General features: G+C 51.0%; 1 protein-coding gene across 1 annotated transcript; it reads right to left on the reverse strand.

The window, feature by feature from the left end:
* Positions 1 to 2,963: 2,963 nt before the first annotated feature.
* VIL1 (villin 1) lies at positions 2,964 to 24,116 on the reverse strand (the record flags this gene model as incomplete). The annotated part of the gene is made up of 19 exons (XM_080689276.1): positions 2,964 to 3,077; positions 7,522 to 7,662; positions 8,924 to 8,992; positions 10,496 to 10,684; positions 11,125 to 11,269; positions 11,390 to 11,535; positions 12,018 to 12,197; positions 13,092 to 13,250; positions 13,797 to 13,934; positions 14,018 to 14,118; positions 15,157 to 15,310; positions 16,241 to 16,339; positions 16,420 to 16,498; positions 16,603 to 16,805; positions 19,446 to 19,556; positions 19,645 to 19,753; positions 21,873 to 22,069; positions 23,842 to 23,916; positions 24,042 to 24,116. The coding sequence occupies 19 exons, from the start codon at positions 24,114 to 24,116 to the stop codon at positions 2,964 to 2,966; spliced, it is 2,484 nt and encodes an 827-aa protein (XP_080545402.1).
* Between the last annotated feature and the right edge of the window lie 1,001 nt (positions 24,117 to 25,117).

Genomic DNA, 25,117 nt, shown 5'->3' on the forward strand with positions numbered 1-25,117 from the left:
TGTAATACCAGTACTTGGAAGGCTGAGACAGGAGGATCACAGGTTTGCAGCCAGCCTCAGCAACTTAGACCCTGTTTTAAAGTAAAGTAGGGGTGTCTCTCAGAGATAGAACGCCCTTGGTTTCAGTCCCCAGCACCACAAAATAACACTGAATTGAAATTCTATAGCAATTCTGAACACAATCTTTGCTTTTGGTTAAATTCCTTTGGGATTGGAAAATAAGCTAAAATTCAAACTTGTTGGTTTTTATCCCCAAATAATATGGAGAATTGGAAAATTGTGTATGGTTAGAAGCGGTCATCTTTTTAGTAGCCAAGACCATAACTTGGGACTATGAGAAGATAGACTCTTGCTATGTTAGGTATATATTTACATGTGCATAGACAAACTCATAATTTTGTCTCAGGATAAGCAGCATATCCATGAATTGCTCTTCTGTTTATATTTTTATTTCAAAAGCTGTTTACTTGATGAGGTCTGTTAATTCTAGGCCTAACTTAACCCAGTAGCAAATATAACAAATGTAAATGTGTTTACATTTTAAGAAATACGCAGTGATATTTACAGATCAGTTGGTTAGCTTCACCTGCAGATGTAAACTATGTGTTTATTTCCTTCTTGAACAAGTGTAAAATTCTCTTAGAAATGTTAAGATTTAAAAATGTCTACAAAATAATCTGTGAACTTAACTCTTTTCTGCTGCAGTTACTATTATGTAACTGTACGTATATGCAACTACATATATAGTTGTATATGTAAGTCATTTGAAGACACCTAAATTAAGGAGAAAAAGGTAATTTGCAAACTCGTTTATAATCTACTGAAAAACAGTATATTGAATCAGATAGAAAGTTATCCTCTGTCCCCTGAAATGACCGCCATGATGCTCTGAGTTACCCAGCTTGTTTATTTTTTTTTTTCCTGATTGGTTTAACTGACCCCCTGAAGTGGACTTTTGCTTTAAATCAGGGAGACAGCTAAATATCCAAGTACATGGGATCTTTTGTATAGATAGGGAGATTCTTAGAAAGACCAGCAAGTCATACAAAAGGTGTACTGATAAAACAAGCATGTCCTTTGTTCTCATCTTACACTGAGTGATGCTCTTACACGTGCGTACAAAAACCAACAGATTCCTGCCCTCTAAACATCTTTCTAATGCATTACTTCAAAATTCTAATTTTTGTCCCTATGTCTCAACACCTGAAAAAAAATATTTTATTGGAAAACTAGTTTGTTAGGCCTTGAGAGTTCGTGACAGTTATTTTGCTGTGTTTCACCACAGGCATTGACTCCCTTGTGGCATGCTTTGATCACTAGACTTTGGGCAGTCTCTTTTGTTGTATTATATTTACACACAATTGGTAAATTGTTTATTTTCCATATGTGTATGAGGTTTTGAAGTTTTAATTAAAAGTGTGCCGGCAGGAACAAGATTTGATTTTAGTGACACTGGACTTAAGGTACGGAGGTTCAAAGGATAGGTGTGTCCGTTGGCCTAAGAAGAGAATGGACGTGGGTCTGGATCAGGATGCAGCTTCATCAGGTCAAATGCCAGAATAAAGGAGCAGTCAACCGATCTGCTCCATTTATAAAACGGGCAGACAGGGAGACCGCGTGCGCGCGCCACCCATCCCCTGGGTTCCCTCCCTGGAGCACGCGGTCCCTACTCCCTTCCCTGGCCTAGTGATGGTGAGTCTTTCCACTTAGGGAGAGGAAAGCAAGTGAGGTGCCTACACTGTGTCTAGCTGAGCCACTCCCTGGTTTGCTGGCAGCTTTGGCCACATTATTTGTGAAGTGGGTTTTCTTCTTTGTGTTCAGAGTGACTTGATTCTGATTCTTGATGTTTTGTATGGAGCGGCACTTTATCTGTGTTTTAGCAGAACTGTTCCTCTGTATCCTTTATGGTTTTTCCTTGTTTTTGTTTCCTTTTTAAATTATACATAGAGTTTTTTTGTGTGTGTGAAATTAAAGCTTTTATTAACCTTCTGTTGGTTTGACTGTTATTTCTAAAAAGGGCACATTCTTGCAAGTACTTTTAACACCAGGTTGAAGTCGTGGGAATTGCCTACTATTGGCTTTCTGACTTGGACTACATGCAGCAAGCCCATGTGTGGCCATGTACCACCGAGTTCCTCTCATTGTCAGCTGAGGAGCCTATGAAGCTTTGCAGAGGCTTCTGGGTAACAGTATAATTAGCACTGGCCTTTGCTAAGCCTTTCCCTTGCCTCCCTGGAATACCAGGGAGCGAGGCAGTACAGTTTGCATTTGTACTTTGCTTCAGGCCTCAAGCCTGGACCTAATGGATGAGCTGCTCTCACTGGGTACAGTGAGAGCATTCTAGGCCATTCAGCTTCCTCCAAAGAAGCAGACCACCGAGTCAGGCCAAGGAAAATAGAAGGTGTTACTGTGAGAACTGCAGGCAGCTTTAGCCCACCTGTTGTAGTCAAAGGGTCAGCCCCGAGAGACACCCGGGCAGTGCCTCAGCAGGGTCTGGTGCACGAGTGTCTGGCTGCTCAGTGGAGGGAAAGCTTTAGAACAAAATGGTTGGAAGTGATGTGGCGCACCCTTGTGATCCCAGTACTTAGGAGGCTGAGACAGGAGGAGACTCAGAGCAGTGAAGACTCGATCAATCTAGTGAGACCCTGTTTAAAAATTAAAATAGGGCTGGGAGGTATAGCTCAGAAGTAGAATGCCTTGGTTCAATCCTCAGTGCCACAAAGAGAAAGTGATGCAGCAGCCCAGGATAGAAACGGCCCAGCCACCGTCAGATGGCGAGGCCTCGGGAAGGTGGCATCTTACTGAAGAAATGGGTAGGTTATTAAACAAAGGTGGTATTGCCACGCTGCGGCTCACAGGCTCAAATGGAAGTGTTCTCATTTAGCATAGGACTGAACCCAACTAAAACAATGAAACCTCACAAGCTGGGCGGCACGCAGCTTTGCAGCAACTACTCTTGTTTTTCAAAACAGTCCTTTCTCTTTCTTGAGGTTTTGTTGCTTCCATCGAGGCAGGGCAGAGAAGGCAGATGGAGTCATCCCCAAGGCCTTAGTGAAGTCTTCAATGGACAGGTGTTCCTAGGAGAGGAGAGGGCAAAGATCATCTTCTTCCCCAGAGTTTGCTCAGGTGAGTCGCACAGGTGTGGCAACTAATCCAATGAAAAGCGGGGCCAGCGAGGTCAGGAGACCAGGATGGGGGAGGAGGGTGGCATCATGGGGTTTCACAAGATCCCTGAACTGACAGCGTGAACAGATGGTAACAGTAAATTGAGCACCTTCCTTTTTTATCAAGGTTAAATACACGTTGGTCTTTAAATAAGAATGAATGGCTGGACGTGGTAGCGCACGCTTGTAATCCCAGCATTCAGGAGGCTGAGGTGGAGGATCGCGGTTCGCGGACAGCCTCAGCTACTTAGGCTCTCTGCAACTTAGTGAGACCCTGTTTCAAAATAATAAAAAAAAATAGGGTAGGGGATGTAGCTCGGAGGTCAAATGCCTCTGGGTTCCATCCCCAGACCCGCCAAAAAAAAAAAAAGAAGGCAAGGAGTTGCTGCCCTTTTCCAGGCCTTAGTTTTCCTCTATAAAATAGGAGGAATTCCTTAAAGACCATTTTATAAGGATGAACTAATACTACATGGCAAAGGATATTCATTTATTTGTGGTACTGGGGTTTGAGCCAAGGGGCATTCTATCTCTGATCTACACCTCAGGTCTAGTTTTCATTTTAAGGAAATAGAGCCTGCTCTGACCCTCGTGGACAGAGCGAGCAACCATCTAACACATCCTGCTGGAGACCCGAGAGACAGATCTGAATACACTCAGCACTTGGTATCAGTAGGTTCTACATCCACGGGCTCAACCAACTACAGGTTGAAAACATTTGAGGGGGAACCAAAAAACGTGTTGAGAGGTATGGTGGCATGCGCCTGTAACTCCAGCTACCCTGACCTGGGAGGATCTCAAGTTCAAGACCCACCTGGGCAACTCAGTAAAAAAGATTGGGGATGTAGTTCAGTGGTAGACTGCCTGCCTAGCATGTGCAAGGCCCTGGGTTTAATCCTTTGGAATCACACATGTACGTAAACAAAGTTTTTTTGTATCTGTACTGAACGTGTCATTATCACCTAAGCAATACAGTATGACGAGTATTTACATAGCATTTGCATTGTATTTGGCATTTAAGTAACCTAGAGGTTATTTAGAGCATACAGGAGTATGTGCATAAGTCATCTGCAAATATATAGAATTTTATATAGGATTTGCGCATCCTTGGGTTTTGGTGTCCAGGGAGTCCTGGACACACACCCTCCAGATACTGTGAGATGACTGTGTTCCTGTTTTCAGGTGCTGAAACTAATGCTCAAGAGAGGCCAGGTGGCCTGATCCCGGTCCGTGCCCATGGCACCGCCCCTTTGCCCAGAGGGCTTCGGGCGTGAGGACCTCTTGGCCTCTGGTCAGCTTTGCTCCTCAGCCTGCACGTGTGCACTGTGCTTCCATCCCCTGGAAGGTGTCTTCTCAAATAACCATCCCTCCTGGCCTTTCAGAGTCACTCCTGGGTAAGCAGCAACCTGCTGACTCTCATCAGTCTTATATTCCACAGCAAATACATCAGCCAGATTATTTTGTTGAAGCAGGTTCTGCTCAGAGATGGTGGGAGGGTAATTGCAAAGATTAGAAATGAGATGGAGGAGAATCCTAAGAAACCGGCAAGGCCAAAGAACAAGTTCAAAGCCAAATTTGTCTAGCAGTTTCTTTGTGTGTTGGGGGCGGGGGGGTTGCTAAGGATTGAATCCAGGGGCATTCTACCTCTAAACTATATCCCAGCCCTATTTTATTTTTTATTTGGAAACAGAGCCTCACTAAATTGCTGACTACCTTGCTAAGTTGCTGAGGCTGGCTTGAAACCTGCAATCCTTCTGTCTCAGCCTCTCTAGTACTAGAATTTTAGTTATATACCACACCTGGCTTGCCTAGCCATTTTGAAGAGAAAACAAAATATTTGGATAAAAGACTTGTAGCAGCACCTCTCTCCTATGAACGATCCAGAAAATCAGCTAGCACAATTTTACTCTCTGTGTGTGTGTGTGTGTGTGTGTGTGTGTGTGTGTGTGTGTGTTGCTATGGATTGAACCCAGGGGTATTCTACCTCCAAGCTACACCCCCAGCTCTATTTATTTTTAAAAAAACAGGATCTCACTCAGTTTGCAGAGGACCTCACTAAGTAGCTGAGGCTGGCCATGAACCCTGATCCTCCTGTCTCAGCCATCCAAGTACTAGGATTAAAAGCATGCGCCACCATGCCCAACCAATTATACTTTTTGACCCAGCTTAGAAATTATGATCGGAAGTCCCTGCCTATCTAGGCCTTGGGTATCTTTAGATAAAGACAGGAAATGGACTAGCATGACCTTTGTTCCCAGCTGTAAAATGATTTTGCAGGGGGGAAGAACACTGGGGATTGAACCCAGGGGCATTCTGAGCTACACCCCAGCTCTGTTTTTTTATTCCTTATTTTGAAACGGTCTTACTGAGTTGCAAAGGACCTGGGACACAGCAGAGGCTGTCCGCAAGCCCGGATCTTCCTGTCTCAGCCTCCCAAATGCTAGGATTACAAGCCTGTGCCACCACACCCGGCTCTAATTTTTTATTTTGAAACAGAATCTCGCCAAGTTGCTGAGGTTCCTGCTAAACTGCTGAAGTTGGCCTCGAACCTGAGATCGTCATGTGTAAGCTTCCCAAGTACTGGGATCACAGATGTGCATCACCATGGCTGGCTAAACGATCTTGATGTTGCTTAAAGCAACTGACTCCCCCTCCTGACACACTCAGTTAAGGGCTCAAGCTAAAGTTGCCGAGAAACAGTATTTTTCAGCCTTCCTCTCTGCTCCCCCAGGCAAGGAGAGGCAGACAGGGCAGGCATGAACACGGTGGGTTTCCTTTACATCTTAGGCTCCTCTGCTAAGCGGGTTTGCCCTGTGGGGCATTTTACTATCTCCTAGGGAGCCCTGCATCTAGCTGCTTCTTGGTAAACATCTGTAGAAGGGTTTCAAGCTCAGGGGGACTAATGCCCAGGAAGGGCAAAGGAGCACTTGTTTTGGAAGAGAGAGTAACTATGAACCAATTGGGCGCCAGTGGGTGGGGAAGAGCTGTTGGACCCAAATCTATTGGCAGCATGCTCCCCCGGCTTCCTCAGGATGCTGCCGCGTCCCAGGTCCCGGCAAGTGGCCCCTATGTCCTCTCGGGCCCAGCCAGCCTGGCTCCTCACTGTCAAGACTGCTGGACTCTGACCCTCAAGGCTAGTTAGCGGGAACGCCCAGCCCAGTGAACTTGGATCTTTCCCCGGGTCCTGCTCTTGAACCCTGCGGGCCCGCCAGCTGACTGCCAGGCTCACCTGCGCCCACATCCGCCTTCTGAGGTTTACTCCTCAGGCCAGCACTCTCACTTCTTGTCACTGGCTCACCCCCTCAGTTGGGAGCAGCCAGAGAGGTCTGAAAACCTCTCCTACCTCTTCACAGGTTAAGGACAGCCTCAGCAAGTAGTGAGACTCATCCACCTAGTGAGACCTCGTTGCAAAAGTAAAAATAAGCCAAATGTGATGGAGCAAAACTGTAATCCCAGTACTCGGGAGGCTAAGACAGGAGGACCCCAAATTTGAGGCTCAGAAACTTAGCAAGACCCTTAGCAACTTAGTGAGACCCTCACTAAGTTTCAAAATACAAGCAGTGCTTAGAGTGTAGCGTAGAGGTAGAGTGTTCCTGGGCCAGTCCCTAGGATGATGGTGACAGTGCAGTGACTAAAGTCTGGCCAGGTGTGGTGGTGCACACTAGTCATTCCAGTGAGCACTTGGGAGGCGGAGACAAGAGGATCACAGCAAGGCCGTTCAAGGACAGCCTCAGCAACTAGTGAGACTCAACCTAACCGGACCCTGTTTCAAAAATAAGATAGGGTGGGGGGTGTAGTTCGGAGGTAGAACTTGGCTCAATCCCCAGTATCACACACACACACACACAAAAAAAAAAAAAAAATTATAAAGGCCTGGGGTCTACTCAGAGGTAGAATGCCCTGGGTTCAATCCCCAGTTAAAAAAAAAGAAAAAAAAAAAAAGGAAAAAGGGCTGGCTGGCATAGTGGCACACACTTGTAATCCCAGCATTTAGGAGGCTGAGACCGGAGGATCGTGGTTCGCGGACAGCCTCAGGTACTGAGTAAGGCCCTTTGCAACTTAGTGAGACATGGTTTCAAAATACAGAATAAAAATAGGGAAGAGGATATAGTTCGGAGGTCGAATGCCCCTGGGTTCCATCCCCAGACCCGGAAAAGAAAAGAAAAAAGGAAAAAGGAAGAAAAAAATAAGTCTGAGACATATATCTCGCCGGCAGAGCACTTGTCTGATGTGAGAGAGCCTCTGGGCTCCATCCCTAGCACCACAGGGATTATGTTGTGAGGGCACCATCTGGGGTCAACTAGGTCACCTGACATGAGTGAGCCATATCTTCGGGGCGCTGCTTGGAGACCCCCCTTACCTCCTTCCTGCTGGGGTCCACGCCCTCGGGAAGCTCCTCCACAGGCTTGTTCACCAGCTGCTCCAGGGGGAAGATGGGCAGCGGCCCAGAACTGAAGCTGGTGTTGGCGCTGAACACATCCAGTTTGGGGCTCGTGACCTCCTAGGAAGGGAAGGACAGCGCTGGCTATTTTGGAGTATGTGGCCACTCCAGGCCACCTTCCTCCCTGAAAGCAACGTTGAAGCCACACTGAAGCCGTCCATAGCCCACACACTTGCACCCATGCACGCACACACAGCTCAGAAGAATGCAATACAGACTGAACCCAGGAGCTGAGAGCTTAGCGTCCTGTGTCTGGCCCAGTCAGCTGGCGACAGATGACTATTTTGTTTAATGACTGCTTCCCCAGAGTTTGAGATCTACCCTGGACACCTATGGCTCTCTCCTCTTGTCTGTTGTGAGATTACCATCCATAAATTTGCTTGGCTTTGACCTTTTGATCCATTCTGTACTGCCAGTCCACCAAAAATGTTGTACTGAGTGCCACGGGGCTCTCGACTCGTGGGTAGAGGAGCCCCGCGTGTCTGTGGATTGCCCTGGCATGCCTGGGAATTGCTGTTGGGCTCTCACGCACTTATGCAGAGTGAGCTCGGCCTCGTTGCCCCTGTGAGCCTGTAAACTTCTCAAAGGAAAGGCTTTGATTTCATATTTCCATATCCCAGGCCTGCAGGCTAAATATGTTTCTCTTAACTAATTGAAAGATCAAAGACGCTTTAGTTATTGTGCCTAGAGAAAAGGTCCAAGGATGATGGTGTGGAGAGATGTCATTCGTTTTCAAAGTGCAGTCTGTGGGCTAATTGGCTCAAATTATCTGGACCCTTTACTTAAAACATGCGAGTTCCTGGGTGCTGACCCAGTCTATGAGTTAGAATATTTGAGAACAAGACCTTCAAGTCTGCATTTGGATATGCTGCCCCCGTCACCCACATTCCTGTGCATAATAAAAATCAAACACGAGCTGGGTGAAATGGTACAGGCTTGTAATCCCAGTACTTGGGAAGCTGAGACAGGAGGATCACAGGTTCAAGAACAGCCTCAGCAAGTAGTGAGATTCATCAACCTAATGAGACCCTGTTTCAAAATAAAAATAAAATAGAGTTGGGGGTGCAGCTCACAGGTAGAATGCCCCTGGGTTCAATCCCCAATAACACACACACACACACAAACACACACACAAACACACACACACACCAACACCATTTCACTGGGAAGTACAGAAACGAAACCTCTAGATATTGCAGAGTTAAACGGCAAGAACCTCCATGAGAAGTGGGAGGGAAGAAGAGGAATCAGAGTCTCCTCTGGCAAGTTCTCAGTTCCCATGGGTCCCACTCGGGGCTCGTCCACCCTGCCCCAAACTCACAGCCGCAATCTGGCTCCAGTCCCCAGAATTCCCCAGCTCCGCCTTCAGGTCCTCATAGGATTTGACATTCTGCATACAAAGTAAACGACAGGTGAGACCCAGACCTCAGTAGCAGAGACAAAAGCCATTTTCTTAGGAGAGTTGAAAGGCCAATCTGGGGCTGATGAAGAGAAGAGAAAGAGGAGGCTCAGCGTGAGGCTGGAGGAGACCCTGAACACAGGTGAGATGTGTCCCCTCTCAGCCCGATGTGGGATGGAGAGGCATGCAAACATCCCCTCCCCACCCACACACGGGCCCATGCACGCAGCCCCAGGCAGCACAGGGACCCTGCACACTGCACGGGCTCTGGGGAGCTCAGGGGTCCCGGGCACTGGAGGGGCAGCCCTGCCCAGAGAGGGGGGCTATGGCTCCCCAGGGAGCCACCCCATTGATTGAGAGCCTGGCACTTGGTGTGGCACATCAGGAGCTCCCTCATGTCCTGCTGAGTGAAAGAGTGAATGAATGAATGAATGAATGAATGAATGAACAAATGAACGAACAATCAGAGCTGTTGGCCTGGACCGCTGAGAGGGTCTGGAATTAAGATTTTGCCACCTTGGCCCTTGTTTGAATTCATTCTCAACACTTAAATAGCTCATCAGCTACAGCATTTTAAAAAGATGCCATTTGCCGCCGGGTGTGGTGGCGCAGGCTTGTAATCCCAATACTTGGGAGGCTGAGATGGGAATTGCAGGTTTGCAGCCAGCCTCAGCTACTCAGTGAGGTTCTCAGCAACTTTGTGAGACCTTGTTTCAAAATAAAAAATAAAAAATAGGGCATGGAGGTAGGATGCCCCAGGGTTCAATCCCCAGTAGGGAAAAAACTACAAAGCCCAGATTTGAGGAAATTAAGTTCCATGTCCCTCAACTCATCTGTTGTGCCAGCTTAGCACACTCAGAGCCAACAGGCCAAGTCTCACTCTGCCTAGGCCTTCCTCCTTGTTTTAAATAATTATCATGTAGGGGTGGAAGGGTACTAGAGATTGAACCATGGGTCTTCTACCACTGAGCTATATTCTCAGCCTTTTATTTATTTTTTATTTAATTTTGGTACCAAGGATTAAACTCAAGGGCATTCTGCACCTGGGCTACACCTTCAACCCTTTTTATTTTTTATTTTGAAACACAGTCTCAGTGAGTTGCCGAGGGTCTTGCTAAGTTGCTGAGGCTAACCTCAAGCCTGTGATACTGCTGTGTTAGCCTCCCAAGTACTAGGATTACAGGCATGTCCCACCATGCCTAGCTTCATTTTATTTTTTATTTTCAGATAGAGGGTCTGCTAGGTTGCTCAGCCTGGCCTTGAATTTGTGATCCTCCTGCCATACAAGTCGCTGGGATTACAGGTGTGTGTCACCGCGTCCAGGTTCAACCTCACTTTTTATTCTAAGTCCCATCTGACCCTTATAAACAATGAGGACACATATCCCAAAGCAACAGAGGCCTGTGGGGGCCTGCCCTCCCTCGGGTTGTACCCTAAGAAACCACCTAGAGAAGGATGCTGGGCTTGAGGACCAGGGAGAGCTGGACCACTCACACTCCACTTGAAGGGGTCCCAGGCCAGAAACCAGCCTGTGAAGATGGGGGGCTCATGCCCCTGCTTCACCACAATGATGGGGGTGTCGAGGTCTCGGCCGCTGGGGTGAGTCTTGAGGTATTCCTGCGCAGTGGTGGCTGCCGCCTTCTTCTCCTCCTCGTTGGCATGTTTCCCTATCCAGAAGAAGACCTGCACAAGAGTCCCCGTGCTCAGTCAGTCCTCTCTGTCCTCCCAGCCCACGGCTCATCCCAGACATCCCACAGGAGAGCCCTGATCCTGCCACTACCCAGCTAAGTGACACTGGGCGGGCCCCATCGACCTGGGTTTTGCATTCCGGAAGTGAGGAGGTTAGACAGACGCAACCGCTCGGCTGCCCTGTGGTTGTGTGAGCCCAGTCTCCCCAGGGCCCCAGGGAATAAAGAGGACCTGGGGACAGAAGGCTCCTCTGCCCCGCAGCCCCTCTGGGCACATCCCTCCACTCCCTCTTCTTCAGCTCCTGATGTTCATTTATAATAACATTCCCAAGGAGAAATAGTAACATGAGCCCCCAAAACAATGCTCGCCTGGCCCTAAAGCCACAGGGGTTTCTTGTCCCTGGGGACAGGATGGTCCCCAGCCCTTGCGCCTACCTGGTCCCAGACATCCAGCAAGAACACATCATCCTCTTCCAAGTCATCTTGAGTAAAGTCAGGGATCTCTGTGGCCAGGAAGCGCCCGGTCTTATTGGAGCATTCAAAGAGCCGGGCGTTGATGACCAGGTTTTCCTCCTGCAGTCTACAGGATGGAGAGATGGTGCATTGGCAGGAGAACCATGGGGCGGCGGGACTCGTCCATGGCCATCCATGGCCCTGGGTGTGGAGGTGGAGACTGGGAGGCAGAGGACCAGGCAGTTACCTCTTGCTGTTGGCATAGGGAGCCTTCCCACCCAGGGCCATCCAGAAGTTGCCTGGTTCCTGCCCTTCTACCACCACTTGCTTCTCCGTCCGAGAGATGGTGTCAGCAACCATCTTGGCCATCTCTCGCTCGTCCCCGCTACAGCCCTGGGAAAAGGAGAAAGCATCAGCCATAACGGCAGAGCCCATCTCTGGTGTCACCCCAAGCCTTCTGCCGCATTCCCTGCCCAGAGCTCCAGGCTCTGAGAGGACCATCCTGGATCAGAACCCTGTGCACACAGCCCATTGCCACTGAAAGACGTTCTCCATCCTTGGTACCCCAAGGAATAGCAGAGGAGATGGAGTCTGCACACCGCTCAGGCTGCAAGTCCTCGCTACAGAGACGGAGAGGCAGTAACAGAGACCAACGCTGGGGCAATGGGGCACCAGAGACAAAGGGAACAGAAAAGACGGTTCCAACACAGAGTCAGAGAATCCCAGGGAAGCAGGGTGGAGAGAATCCCAGGGAAGCAGACAGAGCTGAGAGCAGGGAGACTGGGCTACCAAGGCATCTGGGGACCCCAGCTCTGGAGCTGAGCGATGCCCAGGGCCCACTCGGGGGGACCGGAGCCTCCCGGGCCTGCACACACCTTCCCATACCACAGGTAGCAGCAGGACGAGGTCTTCAGGATGAAGACGTCGTTGGAGTTGAGGGAAGCGGCCCGGGCTGGGACCTCAAAGGCCTTGGTGTTGTTGGCGCTAGTTCCCCGGACCTGGAACAGCCTCGTGGAGGGCACAGGCTCCTGGTTGTTAGCTCGGGAGGTGCCTCCCTGCAGGTGTGGGGAGAAGGTCCCGGAGGCAGGAGTGACTCGGCGAGTGGAGGGGCACAAAGGGAACCAAAGAAGGAGAAAGGAGTCTGGCCGCCCCAGCAGCTCTTATCATCCACCGTCACCAGGCTGGTCTTTCCAAAAATGACTTTGACCCTGGCTTCCCACTGCTCGTAGACTAAAACTCAGCTTTCATTGGGCCTTCGAAAGACTCACATGATAAAGAAGAAGAAGGCTGCCTTTGAGGGCCGGCTCACTCTCTCTAACCCCTTCCTTCTTTTTTTTTTTTTTTTTTTTTTTTTTGCGGGTCCGGGGATGGAACCCAGAGGCATTCGACCTCCGAGCTACACCCCCTGCCCTATTTTTTATTCTTTATTTTGAGACAGGGTCTCACTGAGTTGCAGAGGGCCGCACTAAGTAGCTGAGGCTGTCCGCGAACTGCGATCCTCTAGTCTCAGCCTCCCGAATCCTGGGATTACAAGCGTGCGCCACCACGCCCGGCTCCTTCCTTCCTTTCTGTGGTACCACGGATTGAACCCAGGTGCATTCTACCCCAAAGTTATACCCCCCTACCCTTATTTAATTTTTGTTCTGAAAAAGGGTCTTGCTAGATTGCTGTGAGTCTCACTTGTTGCTGAAGCTGTCCTCAAACCTGTGATCCTCCTGTCTCAGCCTCCTAAGTACTAGGATCACAGGTGTGCACCACCACGTCCGGCCCTCAGTACCCTAATTTCTAAAGTAACCGAGTGGTTGTTCCTTTTACTAGTTGTATACAGGTGATGGAGCCTCGACTGGTCCTCTCCTATGGGGAGTGGGCTTTACCCTGAGCCCCACACCCACCCTGCATGCCCTTCCCCATCTCCTGGGTGCCCGCCCGCCTCTGACTGGCAGTCACACCTGGTAGACCACCATGCGTCCCTTGAAGATGGACATGAGGTGGGGAGGTTCCTTGCCCATCGGGACCCGGATCTGGACGGGCTCGTCATTGTACTTTTGGTCCAGGATGACAGCTTGATAGGCCGAGGCTGCGATTTCGTCCTGGCTGGCCTGGCTGCCCTGGGGACAAGCAGGAAAGAAGGGGTGGTATGAGTTGGCCTCAGCCACAGCCCAGTTCTGACCTGGCCCAACCCACTGCCCCCCCTGCAACCCCAGCTGGGCACACAAAATCCAGTCTAACCCAAGCCTCAGTTCTGACCCCAGCCCCAAACCTAATCCTTTCCTAGTCCTGGCCCAGCCCCGACCCCACCCCAACCTGCTCTCCTCCTCACCGCTCCTTCCTCAGAAATACCACACCACTCACCCCAAACCCCAAGCATCTCCCTGCTCCCTCACACCTGGACGCAGAAGCCCCAGGCAGAGCAGGTGGAGGGAAGGTTCAGAAGGTGATGGATTTGGAAAGAGAGTCAGTGAGCCCAAAGGGAAAGGGTAATGAACGGGGCACTCTGGGATCTCACAGCCAAAGCCTCCTCAAGAGGGAAAGGGCCGCCTTTTGGGGTGAGCTCCCCATCACCGAGGGTATTCAACCCAGGGATGACGGCAGGGCTGCGATGGAGGGGAGCGGGGCTGGCTGTGCTCTGGAGCGGGGATGGGGAGGAATCTCACCTGCCAGATGTACAGCAGGTAGTGCTGCTTCTCGCCGATGAGGTAGGTGTAGAGCAGCAGGTAGCAGTCGCCTCCGAAGAAGTGGCCTAGCCACTTGGGGTCCACCGGCACAGGCTCCAGGTCCTCGATGCGCCACACCTGGGTCAGCATCGGGCCAGTGTGAGTTCCAGGCTGGCCCCCAGCAGCACGGCCTCCCAGCACAGCCTCCATCCCTCACACACCTGCACTTCCCCGCTCCCGTCGTCCACCATCTTCTGCTGGGCAGCCATCTGAGGCTGCGCGTACATGGACGCGACATCGAACTTCACCTGCTCCACCTTGGCTGCAGTGGGGGGATCACGACACCAACTCTGACCAGCTGAGGACGCCCGGCTCCCCCAGGTCCCCGAGTGCTGGCTACAATTCTTAGTCCCCCCCCCTTTTTTTTTTTTTTCTTGTGATACTGGGGATTAAGCCCAGGGGACATTCTACCTCTGAGCTATACCCCACCACTATTTTATTTTTATTTGGAAATGGTCTCACCAGGTTGACGAGAGTCTCACTACTTGCTGAGGCTGTCCTCAAACCTGCGATTCTCCTGCCTTAGCCTCCCAAGTACTTAGATTACAGGCACACACCACCACGCCCGGCTTATCCCATTGAGTTTAAAAACATTCCTGCCTTACCCAAGGTCCCACAGAGAGAATAGCAGTGCTACAATACAGAATCACATCTCCCTGCACCTAAGACACCACTTAGTCAAGGCCTGCTGGGGAAGCCACAAGGGGCAAGAAAGTACAACAGCTAGGCTTTGGCTTGGCCATCTTTCCCTCCTGACCCCCTGGAGCATCAGCGGTCAAGCACAGACCTCATCCCCCAGCTCACCAGGGAGTGCCATGGTCATTAGGGGCTTTCACCCACCCAAGTGTCAGAGCTGAGCTTGCACCAAAGAATACTATCTGGCTCCCAGGGAGGCCTGGCTCCTTTCCAAATGGAAGGCAGGTCAATCTTAGATCAGTCTCTTTTTTTTTTTTTTTTTTTAGGTACCGGGGATGGAACCCAGGGGCATTCTTCCTCCAAGCAACACCCCCAGTCTTATATTTTATTCTTTATTTGGAAACAGGGTCTCACTGAGTTGCAAAGTAGCTTGAACCGTGATCCCCCTGTCTTAGCCTCCAGAATGCTGGTATTACAAGTGTGTGGAACCATGCCCAGCTAATCTTAGACCCTTCTTTGTGACAACTCTGCACCCCACCCACCTGGGATTGCTCAGAGCCAGGGTAAATTTGCAAGGGAAGAGTCAGATCAGGAAGGAGGGTGGGAGGCAGGCCCAGCTGGCCCAACTCCTGGATCCTGGAAGCCACCCCAGCCCGGCACTCACCCACAGAGCCCACGGTGTGGGTTTTGCCCAGGCCTGAGGTCCGGTTGGGCACTGTCCACTTCTGGAAGAGCTGCTGGAAGACTGCCGATTCTGCCCCGTCATTCTGCACCTCCACCTGCGTGTTCTGGGGGTACTGCTTGGCTTTGATAAAGTTCTGGGAGGGAAGGAAACACTTAGAAGCCCCACGCCTCCCCAGCCCCACCCCAGCGTGAGCCAGAGCCGGCTCTGACCCTACCCAGTCCCAAACCTACCGCGGGTCCCAAACCTGAACCTAACCCAACCCCAGCGCTGAACCCTAGCCTGACCCCAACTTCAAGGTCAAACTTGATACCACCTCAAATCTACCACTGGAAGCCGGGTGTGGCGGCACATGCTTGTAACCCTAGTACTTGGGAGGCTAAAACAGGAGGATCGCAGGTTTGAGGACAGTCTCAGCAAGTAATAAGAAAACAGCAAAACTCTGTTTTCTTATAAAGATAAAATAGGGTTGGTGTGTGGCTCAGAATTAGAATGCCACACACACACACACACACACACACACACACACACACATACACCAAAAGAAAAAAGAAAATAATATTGGTTTAGCCCTGAATCAGATACTGACCCCAAATTTAACTCTGATCCCAACCCCAAGGCTAAAATCTTACACCTCACTTCACTCCACCTTGATTCAAACCCCAATACTCAACCCCCTACTACAAACCTGATCGCGCCCTCAATTCAACATTGACCCAAGCCAGTTAGGGCTACTGACTCCAGCCCCCCAAATCACCCCAGACTCGGACTTAGCTCTGACCCAAACTGACTCAACCCTCTTTTGTAGGAAGACCAGCCTCCATTTTCCCCTCTCTTCCCTAAACCAAGCAGGAGCAAGGGGAGGCCACAGCCCTTATCCAGGGGAAGCCCTTGCCTCCCGGGTGCAGAGAATCCCCAAGATGACCGCAGACTGGTTCCTCAGCTCCCACCGCTGGGTCAGGCTGCCGGCACGCTGCCCTTCCAGAATCCACCCGGTCTGAGCCCACTGACTGCCCTCCCTGTCTGTCCCCCCTCGCTGGCCCTCCACCCCAAACCCTCTCCTTACCAGGGCCTGGCTCATGGCTTCCTTCTTCTCCACCGCGTTGGCATTCTTCCCCTTCCACACAAAGATCTTGAGGCCGCCCTGGTCCAGGATGTAACAGTCCTAGATGGGGGAGGCCAGGTGAGCCCTCACGGGGCTGGGCAGGCCCTCCTGTAACACAGGCACGGGTTCCCAGCCCTCACCTCATGGCTGAGCAGGTCCTGTGTGAGCGGCCGAGTGGCCACTTCCCTGACGATCAGTTTTCCCTCCGAGTCAGACACACTGCGGGCAAAGCAAGGCATAGATGGAGAAGGCCGAGTCCCTCGGCCAGAGCACCCTGCCCCCTGGGAGCCCAGCACCCAGGAAGATCCCCACCGGATGCTCACTGGTACAGCTTGAGGGCGGCCTTGAGTGCCGGCTCCACTACGGTGTCGGGAATAGCTGCCTTCAGTTCCTTGCGCTGTCCCAGCACATGCTCCATCACCTCCTTCAGCTGCGGGGTGGCGGCCTCATTCTCCCCGTCTACCACGCCCACGTAGGTGCGCCCACCCCGCTCCTGGTCTCGGATCTCTTTGGCCAGGGTCATACCCTACAGGAATGTCCAGGTGACCCATGAAGGCTGGCAGGGGACACAGCACTGTCGGCCACCCAAAACCCTCCAGGAGAGCCCGGGCCACCCCACAGAATCCACAGTGGGTGGGGCAGGCTTTTGTTTCTGGTTTTTTGTGGTACTGGGAATTGAACACCAAGGGTCTTCTACCTTTAAGCTATACCCCCATCCTTATTTTATTTTTTAGTTTGCAACAAGGTCTCACAAAGTTGCTGAAGGCCTTGCTAACTTGCAGATGCTGGCCTTGATTTTGTAATCCTCCTGTCTCAGCCTCCCAAGTACTGGGATTACAGGCATGCCCTACCACACCTGGTTAAGAGGGTTTGGGGGAAGCAGGCTTTTAGAGCATGCATAAGGAATTCAGGTAAAAAGCAGGGTGAATGCAGTGTTGTTTTTTTTTTGTCAGCTACAGGATGGATGGGATGGTCTTGCTGGGCCTTTTATTTTGATTTTGCCTAAAATTGTGTGTGTGTGTGTGTGTGTGTGTGTGTGTGTGTGTGTGCGCACATAGGCACACTTACACACATTCATGGTACTGTGGATTGAACCCAGGGATGCTCTACTGCTGAGCAACACCCCCAGCCCTTTTTAGTTTTTATTTGGAATCAAAGTCTCACTAAGTTGCCTAGACTGGCCTCAAACTTGCGATTCTCCTGCCTCAGCTTCCTGAGTATCTGGGATTAGAGGTGTGTGCCATGGTGTCTCACTGAAATTTGTGATTTTACTTCAGTTTTGTACAAGGCCTGAACCCTGAAGATCATAGTACTGTACTCAGTCTCCTGGCCTTAAAACACACTCTCGTGTTCACAGGACACACTCAGCCTCCCACATTCTAACACGAACAAACAGCCCCTAAGGACAACCTCTCATATGAGCGTGCACACACACAAACACACACACAACTTTGCCTAACCCTCTTTTTATTTTTGTGTGTGTGGTACTGAGGATAGAACCCAGGGGCATTCTGCCGCTGAGCTATACCCCCAACCCTATTTTTTTAAGTCTTTTTATGTTTTTGAAACAGGGTCTCACTAAGTCATGAAGGGCCTCACTAAATAGCTGAGGCTGTTCATGAACTGCGATCCTCCCGTCTCAGCCTCCCAAATGCTGGGATTGCAAGTGTGCACCACCATGCCCCGCTCCGCTCGCTAACCCTCTTTTAATTCAAGGTTCTCTATCCACACTCGCTCCCCAGCCATCTGACAAGTCCCAGGGCCTACCAAAGTAGCCAAAGCCCATGCTTGGGCCTCCGTCCCAGTCCTCTGCTCGCATGTTATTTATCCAGCTTCATAGAAGACGGCCCCATTTCAAGATGTCCAGAACTGACCTGCTTTCTCCCCTGAGATCTTCTCCATCTCAGGAAATGGGACTGTCCCTGTGCCCACAGCTCTTGAGCACAGCTTTGAGTCAGCGTCACTGCTGTCTCCCTTCACCCCCATCCAGCCTGATCCCACCTGCCTCTGCCAGGCCTGGATGCCCGCGGGGGCTCCCTGCTGGCCTTGGCCCCTCCCTTTCCATCTCCACACTTGTAACCTGGGAGGCTGAGACAGAAGATCACAGGCCAAAGACCTCAGCTACTTAGTGAGGTCCTCCACAACTTAGTGAGACCCTGTTTCAAAGTAAAGAATTAAAAATAAGAGTAGGGCATGGTTTTGCATGCTTGTAATCCCAGCATTTGGGAGGCTGAAATCCAAGGATTGTGGTTCATGGACAGCCTCAGCTACTTAGTGAGGCCCTTTGCAAATCAGTGAGACCCTGTTTTAAAATAAAGAATAAAAGCCGGGCATGGTGGCACACGCTTGTAATCCCAGTGCTTGGGAGGCTGAGACAGGAGAATCGCACAGGTTTGAAGCCAGCCTCAGCTACTTAGTGAGACCCTGTTTCCAAATAAAATATAAAATAGGTCTGGGAGTATATCCCAGAGGTAGAAAGCCCCTGGGTTCCACCGCCAGTACCACAGAAAGAAAGAAAAGAAAAGAAAAGAAGAGAAGGAAGGAAGGAAGAAAGGAAGAAAGGAAGAAAGAGAAGAAAGCAAGCAAGAAAGAAAGAAAGAGAGGAAGAAAGAACAATAGGGCTGGGGGTATAGCTCAGAGGTAGAAGGCCTCTGGGTTCAAATCCCAGCAACACACACACACACAGAGTAAAAAAAAAGCCAGGTGACCTTCAATGGTCAAATGCACTGAGCAGAAAGCCCCCGGCCTTCTGGCCACATAGCCAGCCTGTGAGACCGGCCCTAGCTCTCCAAGTTCCTGCAGTACTGCTGGACCCCATAACCACCTCCTTCCTGCCCTAGGCCCTCCTCCTCATCCCCACCATGCCCCTGGCACCTCCAGGGCCACATTCCTCCTGGGATCCCTTCTCCAGTTATTCCCTTCCCATCTGACTCCCCCACTGGACAGCCAGGCCAAGGTGACGCTCTACCACTCCATTCCCCCAGATCCCCAAGGCTTGGCACAGGCCTGCCACGCCACAGCCACAGCTGCACAGACACCCGCTCTACCACGCCCCTCCCATGCACGTGGGGACTCAGGCCACCTCCGCACACCGTCCAGGCCCCGACAGCCAGCACAGGCCGGGCCGGTGCCGGGTCTGTGGGAGCCAGCCGGGCAGAGGGCTCACCCTGAGTCTTTCCATGCGGTTACTCTCCGGCCCGTTCCACTGGATGATAAGCCTGCCAAGGTCCAGGAGGAAAACATCCCCTCGGTTGAAGCTCTTCCAGGACATCTCCACCTAAGGCAGCCACGGGGAGGCTCAGACCCGCTCGGAGCCTAGGCATTACTGTAGCTCTTCCCAGCCAGTGCAGGGCAGACCTGCCTACCTCTCCGGCCACCACATTCCTCTTGCCCTTCACGTGCAGCAGTCGCCTGACATCGGAGGAGTTGGTCTCCACATGCTTCAGGCCGGAAGCCACGCCCCCTTTCCGGATCCTGAGGAGAGAGGAGAATTGACCCATGGCAGTGGAAGGCTGTGCATGCCCCTCACTCCCAGGTCCTGGGCTGCCCGGCCAGGCCTAGGTAAGGTGAATGAATGATTCAGGTGCGAATTCTAAGGAGGCAGCCCCTGCTGTCAGGGTCCTGCAAGTGTGACCCTCTGCACGTGGCTCTGACAGTGACGGTCTTGATGTCTGCACCCCTACCACCTCTGACCTGCAGAAGGGCCTGCAAGACGGAGTCATGGTAAATGGAGGGTCCGCCCCAAGGACCGTGGATTGGAGAGGAAGAAGGGTGAGGCACTATTCAAATGCCCAGAGAAGTGGGGTACTGCTGTGGTGTGGGGAGCAAAGAGTGAATAAAGGGAGGGGTGGGGACCGTGGCTAACTGGAGAGCTCCCAGCCTGTCCCGCAGGTCAGCAGCAACTAGCTCCGGAGCATGCTTTTCCATAGGGAAAGCCAAGCGGTCAGAACTGCAGACTTTTTCAGAAAAGTGAGCAGCCTGGGCTTTTTTTTTTTTTTTTTTTTTTTTTTTTTTTGGTGGTACTGGGGTTCCTGGAAGCCCTTCTACCTCCGGGCTACACTCCCAGACCTATTTTTTACATTTTTATTTGGAAACAGGGTCTCCTAAGCCAGCGCACGTGGCTGGCTTCAAACCTGCGCGATCCTCCTGTCTCTGCCTCCCAAGCCCGGGGATTACAAGCGTGCGCCCCCACGCCCGGCCTCAGCCTGGGCTTTTGGTATGAAAGGCCTGCTTAGAAAAAAGGGAACAAGCCGGGCATGGGAGGCTGAGACAGGAGGATCACACAGGTTCGAAGCCAGCCTCAACTACTACTTAGTGAGGTTTTCAGCAACTTTGTGAGGCCCTGTTTCCAAATAAAGTATAAAAAATAGGTCTGGGAGTATAGCCTGGAGGTAGAAAAGCCCCTGGGTTCCACCCCCAGTACCACACACACACAAAAAGAGGGAACCACTGGGCATGATGGTGCACGCTTGTAATCCCAGTACTTGGGAGGCTGAGACAGGAAGCTCGCAGGTTCGTAGCCAGTCTCAGATACTTAGTGAGGCCCTTTGCAACGCAGTGAGATCCTGTTTCCAAATAAATAATTAAAAATAGAGCTAGCCGGGCGTGATGGGGCACGCTTATAATCCCAGCGCTTGGGAGGCTGAGACGGGTTCAAAGCTAGCCTCAGCAATTTAGGCTCTCGGCAACTTCATGAGACCGTTTCCAAATAAAATATAAGAGCCGGGCGTGGTGGCGCACACTTGTAATCCCAGCATTCGGGAGGCTAAGACCAGAGGATCGCGGTTTGCGGACAGCCTCAGCTACTTAGTGAAGCCCTCTGCAACTTAGAAGACCCTGTTTCAAATTAAAAAGAATAAAAAATAGGGCAGGGGGTGTAGTTCGGAGGCTGAATGCCCTTGGGTTCCATCCCCAGACCCGCAAAAAAAAAAAAAAAAAAAGTAAAATAGGTCTGGGAGTGTAGCCTGAGGTAGAAGTACCACACACACACACACACACACACACACACACACACAAATAGGGCTAGGGGTGTAGCTCAGAGGTAAAATGCACCAGTGTTCTATTCCCAGTACTTCAAGAAAAAATAATAAAAAATAGGGTTGGGGGTGTAGCTTGGAGGTAGAATGCCCCTGGATTCTATCCTCAGTACTAAAAAAAAAAAGTAATAAAAAAGATAAAAGAATAAAAACTAGGGCTGGGGCTCAGACGTAGAATGGCCCTGGGCTCAATCCCTGTACCACACACATATACACAAAAAAGGGAGCAGCCATCTGCCCAGCAGCCTGGGGCCAGGGGCTTGGCTTGAGTCCCTGAGGACCTCCTTGGGTAGGTACCAGCTCTCCAGGACGCTCAGGCATTGATTTACAGAATCCACAGCACTGGAGTCAGCACAGGCTCTAGGGGCAACCCGTCAGGGACTGGGCTGAGGACAGGACAGCAGCAGAAATCAGGGTGAGAGTGAGTGGTGAAGAGAAATCGGCCAAGCCCCCTCTGCTCCCTCCCAGCCCTCCTCCACTCCGGCCCTGGCTCCTCAGCTCAGGCCCATCTCCCACTCCAGCCCCACCCATCCTCCCTCAGGCAGCTCCCCTCCTACACAAGGCCCTGCTTGAAGTAGCCTCGGAAGGCCTCGCTCTCATTGCCCTGGACTTCTCGGTGCTGGACGGCCCGGCCCTTCAGGAAGTCATCCATCTGCGTGGTGTAGATGGCGGCTGCCCCCTGCTCGTCCTGGGAAGAGTCCTGGCCGATCCAGTAGTGGATGTCATAGGACAGGCTGCTGCTTGTCTTGTGGATCTAGGGAGACAGGGTGTCTGTGTGCCCAGGGCCCTGCGCGCCCTCAGCCCACCCGCCCTGCGTGCTCTGCCACATGCCTGGGCACCAGAGGTCCTGGAGGCGATAAGGTGGGCAAAGCAATGGATTTTAAGAGTCCCTCAGCTCTAGGACTGCTGCTCAAGCTCCTTGCAGGAAATGGCAGTGTTTGCATATAACCTATATGCAAACATCTGTACATCTGTACATCTCCTGTGCACTTTATTTATTTATTTATTTTGTATTTTTGGTACAGGAGATTGAACCCAGGGGTATCCTATCTCTGAGTTACACACTCCCAGCCCTATTTCCCCCTTCCTTTCTCTTTCTTTCTTTCTTTCTTTCTTTCTTTCTTTCTTTCTTTCTTTCTTTTTTCTTTCTGTTTGAGGTCTGGAGATGGAACCCAGAGGCATTTGACCTCCTCTGCCCTGTTTTTTTTTTTTTTTTTTTTTTTTTTTTTTTTTTTTTTTGGTGGTACTGGGGTTCCTGGAAGCCCTTCTACCTCCGGGCTACACTCCCAGACCTATTTTTACATTTTCATTTTTGGAAACAGGGTCTCAAGCCAGCGCGCGCGGCTGGCTTCGAACCTGCGTGATCCTCCTGTCTCCGCCTCCCAAGCGCGGGGATTACAAGCGTGTGCCACCACGCCCGGCCTCTGCCCTGTTTTTTATTCTTTATTTTGAAACAGGGTCTCACTAAGTTGCAAAGGGCCTCACTAAGTAGCTGAGGCTCAATCCTCTGGTCTCAGCCTCCCAAATGCTGGATTACAAGCGTGCGCCAACAAGCTGGGCTTCTTTCTTCCTGCCTGCCTTCCTTCCTTCCTTCCTTCCTTTCTTTCTTTCTTCTTCTTCTTCTTCTCTTTATTTTTATTTATTTATTTATTTTTTTTTTGGTGGTACTGGGGTTCCTGAAAGCTCTTCTACCTTCAGGCTACACTCCCAGACCTATTATATATATATTTTTTTATTTGGAAACCGGGTCTCTTAAGCCAGCAAGGCTGGCTCCGAACCAGCGCGATCCTCCTGTCTCCGCCTCCCAAGCACGGGATTACAAGTGTGTGCCAACACACCTGGCTCTAGATATAATTTAAAGTGTACAGGGAGCAAGCCGGGTGTGGTGGCGCACGCTTGTAATCCCCGTGCTTGGGAGGCTGAAACAGGAGGATGGCACAGGTTCGAAGCCAGCCTCAGCTACTGAGTGAGGCTCTCAGCAACTTAGTGAGACCCTGTTTCCAAATAAAGTATAAAATAGGTCTGGGAGTATAGCCCAGAGGTAGAAACGCCCCTGGGTTCCACCCCCAGTACCACCAAAATCAATAAATATATAAAAATTTAAAAGTGGCTAGCGGTGTAGCTTGGAGCTGGAATGAGCCTGGGTTCAATCCCTAGTAATTAAAAGAAAAAGAAAAAGAAAACTGAGTCAACACCAAGAAAAACAGAATTGCCTCAGTAGTTAGTACAGGTGATTGGAGGGTGGGGAAAACCAAGAAGGCGATGTGCAGGGGACCGCGGCTGTTGAAAATGTGGACTCCAGCAAGGGCAGCACTGCGCCAGCTCAGAAGGCTTCCAAGACGCTGAATCCACAGAGGCTGCGGGACCCCTTAGGTGCATCTCTGACCTTGTGGAGCTGCAGAGTCCTCGCCTGGCACACCTGGAGACCCCCGCTCAGCATGAAGCCCTGGCCCTTCCTACCCAGCCCGGCTTCCCTCCCTGACACAGCGGGCCTGGACCTTAGCCCCTCCCCGCCAGCCCACTCACAGCTAGGACCACGTAGCAGTCACCATCAAAGAAGCTCCCAAAGCTGCTGGAGGGCACGGGCACCATCTGCATGGCCTGAGGAGAGACCTGGGCTGAGAGGGTGGCCCGGAGGAGGAGGAGGAGGAGGAGGAGGAGGAGGAGGAGGAGGTGGCAAGGCAATCCCTGCTCTTCCAGCCCCCGCATCCCCATGCAGGACTCACCTCGATCCTCCATATCTGCACCCCCGGCGTGGTGACGTTGAGGGAGCCCTTGACTTGGGTGCTCAGTTTGGTCATGGTGCAGAATCCTAGGGGAGAGGCCTGTGGGAGCTGGGCGTGCCCGGGTTCCGGGTGCCGCCCATCCAGCAGGGCCCCAGAGGACTCACGGGGCCTGCGGGAGGGAAGGGAGCCCTTCCCCACTCGGCCTGATGACCCAGCCTCCAGCCCCCTGATGGGCCCAGCTCCAGCCCCAGCAGCTCTGGTGTTGACTCACAGGCCCCCGACTCCCCAACTCCCCGGCACCTGTTGACCAGAGCTCCCACTCCTTAGCCTGGCACTCAAGTCCTTCTTTATCTAGCTCCAAACTATTTCTTTTTTTGGTTTTATTTGTCTTTTGCAGTGCTGGGGATTGAACTCAGGGTTTCACACATGCTAGGCAAGACCTCCACCAATAAGCTACACCCCAAGGCCCTCTTTTGGGATATATGTGTGTGTGTGTGTGTGTGTGTATATATATATATGTATATATATAATTTTCCCTTGTTCTCAAATATATATATTATTTATTACATATTATAATAATTATAATAAATTATATATTATATATATATATATATATATTTTTTTTTTGGTGGTACTGGGGTTGAACCCAGGGGCTTTCTACCTCCGGGCTATACTCCCAGACCTATTTTATATTTTATTTGGAAACAGGGTCTCACTAAGTTGCTGAGAGCCTCACTCAGTAGCTGAGGCTGGCTTTGAACCTGTGCGATCCTCCTGTCTCAGCCTCCCAAGTGCTGGGATTACAGGCGTGCGCCACCACGCTCGGCTTATATTTTATTCAATATATTTTATTTATTTATTTTTGGTGCTAGGGTTGAACCCATGGCATTCTACCTCCAAGATACATTCTTGGCTCTATTTTATTATTTTTAATTTTGGAACACAATCTCATTAAGTTGCAGAGGGCCTCACTAAGTTTCTGAGGCTGGATGTGAACCTGTGATCCTCCTGTCTCAGCCTCCCTAGTACTAAAATTCTAGTGTGTACACCATACCCGTGTTTTTGTTGTTGTTTGT

This window comes from Muscardinus avellanarius (assembly GCF_963383645.1).
Source record: "Muscardinus avellanarius genome assembly, chromosome: 2".
NCBI classification, from domain to species: Eukaryota; Metazoa; Chordata; class Mammalia; order Rodentia; family Gliridae; genus Muscardinus; species Muscardinus avellanarius.